Source organism: Aplysia californica, unplaced genomic scaffold, assembly GCF_000002075.1.
Source record: "Aplysia californica isolate F4 #8 unplaced genomic scaffold, AplCal3.0 scaffold00138, whole genome shotgun sequence".
Taxonomy (NCBI): domain Eukaryota; kingdom Metazoa; phylum Mollusca; class Gastropoda; order Aplysiida; family Aplysiidae; genus Aplysia; species Aplysia californica.
The window spans coordinates 796,653-808,360 of record NW_004797408.1 but is presented as its reverse complement, the minus strand read 5'-3'; the positions used below and the strand labels follow the sequence as shown (position 1 = coordinate 808,360).

At 37.3% G+C, this 11,708-nt stretch overlaps 2 protein-coding genes across 2 annotated transcripts in view; one reads left to right on the top strand and one right to left on the bottom strand.

The window, feature by feature from the left end:
- Nucleotides 1–11,708, top strand: part of LOC101860405 (integrin alpha-9) — a 56,406-nt gene that overhangs the window by 25,961 nt on the left and 18,737 nt on the right. The window contains exons 2-6 of the mRNA XM_013081623.2: nt 8,274–8,398; nt 9,196–9,311; nt 9,824–10,030; nt 10,593–10,641; nt 11,579–11,665. Of these exons, the coding sequence (XP_012937077.1) occupies nt 8,274–8,398; nt 9,196–9,311; nt 9,824–10,030; nt 10,593–10,641; nt 11,579–11,665 (584 nt within the window). The remainder of the gene's footprint in view (nt 1–8,273; nt 8,399–9,195; nt 9,312–9,823; nt 10,031–10,592; nt 10,642–11,578; nt 11,666–11,708) is intronic.
- LOC101860165 (mitochondrial ribosome-associated GTPase 1-like) lies at nt 1,929–6,469 on the bottom strand. The gene has a single exon (XM_005096818.3). It carries the CDS (start codon nt 5,512–5,514, stop codon nt 4,531–4,533), a length of 984 nt encoding a protein of 327 aa, XP_005096875.1. The 5' UTR covers nt 5,515–6,469; the 3' UTR covers nt 1,929–4,530.

Here is an 11,708-nt window from a genome sequence, read left to right as displayed (position 1 = left end):
TTTATGAGACTATTAGCACACCTCATTACATAGGAATTATCTAAATGCTTCTGTTGAAATCCTCATGAAATCAAAGTGTGTTGATAGAGCGCTCTTATTTCGTCAAGAAGACTTCTTGGTTGCCATGGGCTGATCCCGTATTGGCTACATTGATGATGTGAAGACAATGTAAATATACCACGAAGTTAATAAACGAACTATTACTCATCTAGGATATAATTTTCCTTTTACTTTGGTAGGCCTATCCCTTTCACTTTCAGCACAATGCAGAAATACATATTGTGTACCGTACCAAACATTGTTATGTTATTATTCACTTGTTCAGCCTCAACAGACTAGGCAATTTGAGAGCTTAGATGCATTGATGCTAAAAATCTATGTGTGAATATTCTGTCAGTATTTGGCTTGGCTTCAGAGCTCATCATGATCCGCCAAAAGGAACATTTAATATTTTGGGGGGATGAAAATAAAATGAATAAAGTGCACTAAATGAAAATCCTTCATATGATTCACAAATAGAAATTCAAAGTCAAATTATAATGCTTTTATTTCATTTAAACAGCCCCCCCCCCCAAACAAAGGAAAGAAACAAGTGTTCTGTACTATCTGCTAAACATCTCAAATTTTCATCAAAACAAACAACAACATAAGTCTCATTAGAAAACACTGAAGGTCAAACTGTGTCACTGAACAACAGACAAAAAAATGTCATTACTTACACTAACAAACAATGTACAATGTAGGCCTACTATACAGTGGAATCCTGTTATAACGAGAGGGAGGGGACCGAAGCAAAATGTCCGTTATAGCAGGACTCTCGCTATAAGGGATCCAGTAATAAATTCAAGGGAAACTGTAAAGTAGGCCTAATCTATGAGTTTGGTGTTCTGTTTTTTTCTTTTGCTATCTCCCCTGATGATGATTTTGTTTCAACATGACCTCTAGGGCTTACTTGATCAAAAATCGAATCAGGTTTGTTTCTCTAGCGCTAGATCTAGCGATGTGGACTGACAGCTCGGCGTTAGCGATCAGAAAGAAAGGGCTCTGGGCTAACTCTCCCGCTGTATCCCCCCACCCACCACCCCACTCCACCCTGTGGTGCTTTCTGTCTATTTGCGCACGTCACACATTCGCTCCATCCATCACATTGCCGTGATCTCTCCATCCCCGCATCGGAGAAGTGAGAGGCATGGCAGGCCTTGATAATCTAAACTGGCCTATCACGCTATGCGTTCTGCTTGTCTGCGCATGTCACATCCTCCCTACTCAGTTGCTCCGGCCTTCATTGTTGACGCACACGGGCTCTCCTATTCTTTGTTTCGAAAGATCAGCAACAAGTTTCTCAACTGGCGAGGTCTTGCATTTTGTAAAATTGGCCTATGCACTGTGCACAGCAGCAGCAATATTCCGCTATAACAGACTCGCAAGTGTGTCTGATAGCGCTATAGCAGTATTTTGTTTACAAAGGTAAAGAGTAGAAAAAAACGGGGTTTTAGAATAGTGCCTTTATAACAGACTTCTCGTTTTTTCCGGACTCGTTATAAGTGGACTCCACTGTAGGCCTATTAAACATGGAAAGCACACACATGGAAACCATCACAAACAGAGATGTGACTAATGGAAAACAAAAAATATGCACACTCATGGCAAACTGGCTTTCATCTCAATATGCAAACACTATCACTATCACTATTAAATACTTATAGTATACTTCGTCATATGATGTACAGTGTACTTATTGTCCACACATTGAGATCATAGATGTATTAGGAAAAGTATTACATGTAATGAGGTCACATCATAGTTTTATTTGCCGTTCTGTAACAAAGGAAAGAAAATGAGATGACAAAATCAACACCCTCTTGTGGGATTTGATTTAAGGAACTTTGGCATGAAAATGCTGCATGCAAGCCAACATCTTTAAAAAAATTTTCTCATTATTGAAAAACCCAAACAATCACAGTCGTAAAATGCAAAAAACTGTGTATAGGTAGGGCCTACACTTTTTTATTACTGCATGAACTTAGACTTTGTGCGACAAACTGCAAAGCTGAAAAATTGCTATGAACTCTGAAAACTGCAGCTACTCAAATCAAATCTGACCTAAAACTCAATGGGAGCCTGGAGGACTAGCGGCAAAAAGGAGTCTTAGCATAAGCGACTTGGACGTCCATTTAAAGATGAACGAGAACAAGATGGCATGCACTGGAATCAAAGACAACACAGTCTACACAAAAATCAGCAATTGCGCCAGATATTATCACCTTTAAAAACAAAAATTTATTTAAGCAGTATTATCAATTTTTAGACATGAGTAAATTAGCCTGTATCAGAAATAAATTTAAAAGGAAAATTATGCTATTCATCCATGCAAATTCTACATGCACACACAGGTACTCATAGACTAGCACACAAAAGAGTCAAGGATGTGTGGAAGAATCTCTATTTCGAGAAAGGGAAAGTCAAAGTTTGAATAAGTCCTCTATTATACTATATATACTAATACATGTACACACATAAACGTTGCTCAAACACCAAAAAGGCAAGTTCAAGAAACTATATAATGTGTTATACACCTAAGCACAGATTATGACTGAAGCACATCAGGAATTAACTAATCAATAATCCCAGTTAATCGATAGCAAAAAACTGAGAGAGACGAGTAGGGAAATGGCAAATTGTATGAGCTATCCGTGATTTCGTCTCTTCTGAGTTCGTGCTATCTGTGCCTGGCTGTATATCTTGACCGTAACGAAAAGAAAGATTGTCACTAAGAGAAACTAAAAAAAAGATAATTCGGCAGACATGTGTAACATTCGGCAACAAAGAGGTACCACGATACAGGGAAAGACAAAATGGTACCTTCGTTTTGACAAATAATTGAGACTTTTTATTGACAGAAACCTGCAAAAGAAATGAAGTGGACACTTAGATCTAGTATCGCAAAATTAAGCGTAATGACTAAAATCACAAACATGTATGTATAAATAACACTAACACACTGCACGGTTGAAATGAAGCAACAATGTCTTCTGATTTAACATACACAACACCTAAAAAAACTGGAAAAGCAGCACCAAGGTTATTCCCATGTTTGTTTCAACAACTTACAGACAACTGAAGCCAGAGCATGTAAAAAACAGTAACATTAGGAAGAAGAAAACTGAGAACCGGTAGGCTACCAGTAAAGATCTTGAAAAATCTCAAAGTACAGGGAGTTTTTTTGGAGGGAGTTTGTTAAGAAGAAATTTTTGGATCACAACAAGATTTTCATTGAAAAAGAAGGGAAATGTAGCAGTTTGTATAAATGTTGTATATTATGATAAAAAGTAGAGCAACAGGGACACCATTCGCCACCTCTATCTGAGACCAGTTTGGTTGTTCCTGTAAAAGCACATTTGATTTTTACTAAATTAACTTGTCTGGTGTTGATACTCTTTATCTTGGGTGCTACTGTATTTTGTACTTTTCCTACTACTTCTGTCTTTTTTTGTTTTTAGCTTTAGTCTTTAGTAAGGTTTAGCAACTGCATTGGGTCATATGAGAGCCAAGGGGTGGATGTCAACAGAGAAGTCCAAATGGGGAATCAGGCTTACTTTGCTCACCTCTCTAGCCCCAACAGCACAGAGTCTGCTTCGACTATCAAGGCAACCCGGAAATAACAGTTCACAAGAGAGAGAGTGACAAACATACAAAAGATGGATAGATTCGGATATTTTGATCATTGGAAGCAAGACAAATGAGCACGCTTAAAGATGATGCCAATAACTCCATATATCCCCTAAAATTGATGAGAGACTGGTTCCACCACATTGTGACACAATTAATGATTTCAAATTTGTCTTGCTTCATCTCTTTTTCTAACTATGCCAATCAGTATGAGAACCAGTTTAAGATCTACTTCAGAGGGAGGAAAAAGTTTTACATTAATGATACCAAGTTTGAATTTCCAAGAAATAACTGTAATCCAATTTTACAAAAAGGAGCAGGCCTACACAACACAGCACTACCAAACTACAGTATAACATGGATAGGTCGAACACAGAAGACTTGAAATCATGTCTGCGTCGAACTGTGCCTGCTGTCCCCTTTTTACTCTTTCTATCTTTGTAAGTTATCCTTCACACTTAAGATCCCTTGAACTACCTAGGCCAGTCCCGACAAATTCGAGTTATCTGTGTTATACTGTAGAAAAATAGAAAATTTAAAACAATTCATTAGCAATAGCCCTGCACATTGTTGGAATTCCATGAATTTCGGGAAGAGTGAAAAAAAGAATGTGATATAAAATTCATTTCGTGCTCACTGAGTAGCAATAAAGGTAAAGTAAATACATGTTAGTGGACAATTAGGTATTATATTTATAATGGAAAAAGTGAGGCATTTAAATTCAAACCACTCCACTGCTGCTTGAGATCAGGGAAGGCTATAATGTGTTACTAAAGACTTGCATGAAGAAAAACTTCACAACAACTGTCAGTGTACTTGGGGTTTGCACTGTTTGATGCTGGCAAAAAATGTTCAAGATATTCAACAAACATCATCGTCCAACACAAATTTTCCAAGATTTCCTTCTCTGAAAGCTGTAAAAAACATCTGTGCAGCAACATCATTATTTGGACGGAATACAAACTTGTTTGTAGCCATATCTCTTATCTTGATTATTTTCCTGTTTTGCACAGCTATCTTGGCTAGCACATCCAGGATATTGTCAGAGGGTGCACCAAGTTCGAAAAAATCAACATAATCAAAATACCTACGACTGTTCAACCAGAAGAGAATATAGTCAGCTATGTTTACCTGTCCCACTAACTGATCAGGTAAACAGGAGCAGGCTGCAAGGCGCATACCTATTTCTAGTCCAGGCACTTTCGGTGGCATAATACCCGGAGTGTCAATGACAAAAACTGGAGGGGTGGAATTAACCTTTATTTTGGTCAGGACACTTTTTGTAACACCAGCTTTGGCACCTACAGTGGTTGCCTTTCCACTTTTCTTCATTTGGATTGCTCTCAGGGAGTTTATGAACGTGGATTTTCCAACATTTGGCACTCCAACAACAAGAATATTGTATTCATCAATTCCTTCTCTGTTGTAACGGGGATGAGAGTCAATTAGTTGCATAGCTGTGGGTAAGACCTCTGATTTAAGCAGGTCAACATGCTCTCGCTTTCGAAGGTTTGTGAAAAAAACACTGTCCACCTCTTGATCTTTTAGTTTTTTCAATATATCTTTTTTTCTGTCAGCACATAAATCTGTGAGCTCGACCTTGTTGAGCAACAGAATATGAGGACGCAAATTTATGATGTCCCTAAGCCTTAGGTTTCTGCCAGAGAAAGGAATTCTAGCATCATGGATTTCTATGATGCAATCAATACTCTTAAGCTTTGCTTGAATTTGCAACAACCCTTTTTGCATATGACCAGGAAACCATTGGACAACTTTGGATCCTGGTAGAATAAACTTCTTCCTGAAGCTCCCAATCAGATGTTGAAACTTTGAACTTGAAGCCATTGTAATCAAAATGATGATGATCTCTGCATCAATGTTTTCTCCTAGATTTAAGCTTCAAAAACTAGGAAAAACGCTGTAGATCTAGATCTAGATCTAGATTTCAATCTAGATTCTATATATATATATATACAGTTCACGAAGCTAAATCTTAGATCTAGAATCTAGAACTACTAGATCTATTTAATGTTGAGCCGCGGCGACTAGGCTACTTGAAACAACTTCGTTAGTCGTTAGATAGATCTAGATCTAGTATATTATAGACTGTTATATAGATCTAGATCTAGATTTAAATCTAGATCTAGATCTAGATCTAGATTTAGATTCTAGATCTAGATTCTAGACCCTAAAACACTGGACACTACACTGTAAATCCTTGTGAACAGAAAAAATGCTGCCTCCATCCAGCAGAAAAAGTCAGAACGTGTGAGAATGGCTACCGTGAGAATAATGACGGGCGGTAGAAATTACCGGGCGTGCGAACCGTCACTTCTTCATGTTATTGTTATCTGCGATGTTGTTGTGTCGGCAGTCGGCACAGGGAGTAACGGTAAATACCCTTGATGTTTGGAAGGTAAACAGGGCAACAGGGCGCAGCCATGTTGAAGTGAAAGGGGAATAAATTTGATTCCAGTCACACGAGAGCTCCTTACCGGGGGATGTCGTTGAATAAGGCTGTTGTAAATATAAACTATTTTCTATTCTTTACCAATGTCAAGCTCTTGAAAAATATTATGAAATAGGTAAAATTTATATTGATTCTTAAATTTACAACATTTCTCTGGAAATGACAGGTTTTTTTTTCAAAATCTTAAAAATAACTTTGAATTATACAATAGCTACACCCGCCACCCGCTAAAATGTGGATGCCTTTAATAAACCCACGAAACGAAAGTTCAGAACCGGCTTGGTCCGTTCATGGTCTTGTATACTGTGCTCACAACTAGAGGTCTATGCTATGAATAATAAAACAACTGTGCATGACCAGAATTGCAGCTTAGGTGAACAATGAAAATTATACAAGACATTAATTTGTATTTTCGTCTAGATTTATTGCATACTTTATGTTACTTGATGTACATGACATCTTAAAGCCGCCCCCCCTCCCCCAACCCCTGCCGCTCAAAACGATCGCAAGAGCTAAGCTATGAGTAATATTTTACTCTTGCATTTTTATTTCATAGAGCACTGAATTTTGCATTCCAGCATTCCTTGTGAAATGTAAAACTTTTCTCAGCTTTCTGCCCCACTTGCTCCTCCCTTTCAGTCATTATTCTGAGTAAGATTTGCCATCCCTCCAAATAGAGCTGTGGCTTTTATACTTATAATTAGCCCAGGCTGTGCATCTGTGGGAGTTGGCCAATTTATCTGATCGGTGCGAGTGTGTATGTATTATAGTTGTAGGTAGGTTTGTATAGCTTGCTTGAATTAGTGATATAGATCTACTTGGTGTAAGTTGGAACTGGTGGTGAATGGGTAGTTTTCTGACTTGTTTCTTTTTCTTGTATGTGTTTATGTGATTCTGAATCTGTTTTTGTCAAAAAAATGCAATGAATATTTTGCTGGCTTACACTTATATTATGCGAATTATATTTTTTCATTTTGCTTTAACTCACATTGAGTTAGCCTAACTTTTGGAATTGGTTGATAGGTTAGGTTATTTCTGCCTTTTATTTATTTTTTTTAAATTTAAAGGACGGCTTGATGGTTGGGGGTTGGGTTTGTTGTCATTTGGAGAATCAGAGTATTCCGTTCCCTAATCATTTTAAGTGCTCTTTCCGTAATTCCTCCTACTTTAAATTTTGTTCTCCCGCCTCTTGTTGTCACCTGCTCTTTTTTCTTCTCATTCTCCCCTGCCATTCCTCCTTCGCCTATACTTCCTCCTCCCAACTACACTCCTCATTCTCCTCCTTTTCCTCCTTCTTCTGCTCAGATATCAACACACTGGGCTATAGTGTGAATATGAACTCGGTTCAAATTTTTAGTGGGATGTTCTTGAAATGTTGTCACTTGGGGAGTTTTCGATGCTGTCCAACCACGTGCTGAGTCTTATCTGAGAGATAGATTTAGGTCCTGCCTTATAGTCCAATGTCCAATCCTCTTCTTCCCACATTTGCTTCTCCAACTCTTGTTTCTCTCACTCTTCTATCCTTGTAGTTCTCACAACATTTTTCATTCCACTCCTCTTCTCTTCCTCCCCTCACTGCCACTTTTTATGTCTCCCATTGCCGATATCTTCCTCTGGTTCCCTCTTCTCTGTCTATGTTTACTCTTCTTCCTACACTTACTATTCCTTCTACTTCGCTTTGTCTTTTTATGATATATATGCTGTTTAAAGAATGAAACGTCTACTGCTTCCTTCTAAAGATTTTTTTTCTTCTGCTGATGCCATAAGATCTTTTAAGTGGGTGGTTGGCGGGTGCTCTAGTGTCGTTTGCTCCTTCTTTCCTATCAAACATCTGTCGTCCTTAATCTCGCCTCCTTTTTTGTGTATGATACACTTTTCTAACATGTAATCTGTTCTTCGGAACTTGTATATGACCTTATTGTCTTGCAAGTGCAGTAACACTCGTACTAAAACTATACTGAAGACCTTTTTAATTATGTTTTAAAGTTTCTTTGCAATTAAATATGTTTATATTTATTAATTTTAATTCTTTTTTTAATAAAAAAAAAGAAGAAAATTGTGTGTGTGTGTTGGGTTTTGTTTTAAAATGGTCATTTAATTTCTGAGTATTACTTCCTTTCTTATCTGTCAACAGGTTGCTGGCTGGAGCTCCTCGGGCTAATGACTCATCTTTGCCGGATGTCCACGAGCCAGGAGCTGTGTTTCAGTGCAACTGGCAGTATCGAAGCAGTTGCCAGCCAGTATTTATTGATGACTTTGGTATGCAATTTTCTTATTGAAGTTTGCATTTCCCAGTGGATTAAAATCTGCTCTGATCTGATACTGACAGTACACCGGTTGTAATTTTATGCCTCGTTATCATTTTATGCTTATATTTGCACAAATTCTATGATGGTCTTATTTTATTTCTTATTCTACAGTGAGATTACTGCCTACATTTCTCTTCAAAATTCTCAATGCATTTCCTCCCATCCATTTCCTTCTCATAGTTTCATATTGTGTATTTGTGCTCAATTCCCAATTAAATTTTTCCCCATACTCCCATTTTCCTAGAAGAAAAAAAGACATTTGACGAAAATCAAAAAAGTCTCTTGCTGACAATTTTTGAACACCATTTTTTCACTTGAAATAGTGGATTTAATGCCTTTGAGAAGTTAATTGTACTGTGGAAAGGCTTTAACCTGTAACGTAACGGCTGACTGCAATGTTCCTCAAACTCAAAGTGACTAGTGCCGTCTTTTAAGGAAATATAGGCAGTGCCCATCGGATGATTGGCTGTACACAAACCAATCGCCCGACTCACGGCCTTTAAAACACACAGGTTTGTTTTTGAAGGTCGTCATGTGTTTCATTCCGATTGTACCACGATGGTAGCTTTTGTCCTTTCATGGAGGAAAATCTGGCTAGCCTCGACAACTGAACTGAACCGAACGGATTCTGCCAATGCGCACTGCACAGCTTATAATAGTTGTTAATTCCCCAGTCATTCTAGGCTAGTATATTTTATACCATATCTCATTGTGGCTAATATTATGATCATGTGTCTGTGCTTGCAGGAAATGAGAAACAAACATTTTACAAATGGAAAAATGTTACAGTTCATCACAAGAAAAGTAACCAGTGGTTGGGAGCCTCCATAGATGTCAATGCACACAGTGACCTCCAAGTGATGGTTAGTAGCAACCCCTCCCCCCCCCTCCACACTCACACACAAAGACAAACATATACACAGAGACACACACACGCACACACACACACACACACACACACACACACACACACACACACACACACACTTGTGTGCCCATACTTTCTTCCCTCTCCTTTCAATGTCTTTATTGTTTTCTTGTGTGTGCCACTGTCTTTCACTCCATTCCACTCACTGTTTCTCAAACCTTTTCTAACCTGACTGTCTAATAACATGTAACAACAGTGTAACTCATTAGAGTATTTAATATCTTTATAGTTATTCGAGAAGAATCACTTCTTACATAAGATGTGCATTTTGTAAAAATGACAGATAAAAAGTGTGTGTTCGTAATTGCTTGATGAAATTACTTATTATAAATACCTTCTTAGGAAAAGTGAAAATGGCTCAATTTTTCCATTTAATTGCAGCATTTACTTTTCATGTTTTACAAAAGACTGACCTTTCACTGTTGTTTTTTAAAAATCTTTTCTCAGATATGCGCTCCCCGTTGGATTGATCACAAGTTTTATGTGCAAGGCCTTGAATTTATGAATGGCCTTTGCTATGAGTCAAAAAGTGATTTACGATTTCACGAGTCGAGTGCATGGCCTGCTTTGGAGTACCTGAGAAAACAAGTCCATCGTTCAGGTTTCTTTGCTTATGGCATGGGCAGTATGGGAACATCAGCAGCTTATTCCCAGGTGAAAATGTTTTGATAATGTAATATATCATTTGTACCTTTCATTTTAGCACCTGTTAAAGAATCTTTACTTAAGCCTCTCCCATAGTTGTCATCATCATAATCTCATCATTACAAATGTGCACTGCTTTTGTGTTTTTTCTAACTTTTCCAGCAACAGATAGATACTTCCATTTTATGCTCATGTTTGTATTTCCATCGACTGGTTTCCAGCACGCAGTAAATCTGGCACAAAAAGAAATACACTGCTTTTAGCAGGGTGAAGGGCTTTTAAAAAATGTGCAACTGTAATGGGTACAATATAAATATTCTGGGATGTAACTGTCTGGATACTTGATAATTAGATGACTTGGTGCATTTTATCTTGAATTCCGTCACTCATAAGATTACCTACATGTGTAGAGGACCATTTTGTATGAGTATAAATTATAATTCATCTTTATGTTAAAGAGCCAGTACTTTCAGTAATTGACATTTGAGTTCTTCTGATTGATTCCGAAAGTGTTATACTATTTTTTTTTTGTCATTGAGACTATATATGCACTGTTTGTCTCTTCTTACAGGATGGAAAATTTGTTATTCTTGGAGCCCCAGGATTGAATGACTGGTCAGGTAATTAATGATTTTAACACTTGGCATTTCTCAATCTGCAAGGTAATTGGAAATAATTCACCTGGTGTCAAATGAGAATACTGCAGTATTGATCAATGTACTATTAGTAGATGTGCACCAAAGTAAGGATGGAATCTCAAAGCTTTTGTCAGTATGCGTCAGGTTCTCAAATTGTTTCATTATTACCTAGTTTGGTAACAAAAAAAGTCAGTATGGAATCACTAGTGTTGGAAATTCTTTTTCCCTATCAGACTACTTTCAGCGGTCCTTATGATTTGATTCTTTTCATCTTACCGCCTAAGTGCAATTTCTTCATTTGGAAATATTTGAAAGGTATGGTTTATGTTAAATTGTTCTCCTTTGTATATTTGGAGAACTCAAAATTTTGTGTTGTTGCTGTTGAATAGTAAGGAGCATTTGATATGCTTAACTGAGGGAAGTGAAAATTTGACGATGATGAGATTGCTTGTGTTACCAAGAGAAGTTGTATTGCAGAAGGATTATGGGATTTCATGCAAAATTTGTATAATATATTTACCTTCAGTATGTACAGAAAGACTTATTACATTGTGGGTAATTGTATAGATCTACTCATTCTAAATAAGTAAGTTGTTCTGAAAAAAGACTTAGATCTCTATCTGTTATTTCATTTATTGCCTACGCAATGAGCTAATGTCCAATAGCTTCTTGTCAACTAAATGATATCTTTCTAAAAAACGATCACCAAACATGTGTGTGTGTGTGTGTGTGTGTGTGTGTGTGTGTGTGTGTGTGTGTGTGTGCATTTGTGTGTGTGGAGGTACCTTTTTATTTTATTTTTTAGTAAGTGCAATTGAGAAGAATGAATAAAATCGTTTTCTCTATTTCATTTGTATTAAGCCTAGAGTAACCTGGTATATTAAATAACTTCAGTTTTGGTTATCTTTTTCTGTTTCAGGAGGATTTGCATTTGTTGAAGCTGGTTCAAATTCAAGACCGAGAATACTTGAGCTGCCAATGGAAGACCACAGCAATTCATATTTTGGTAAGAAATGGATGCACTTAAAAATAGAATTTATATGAGGAGA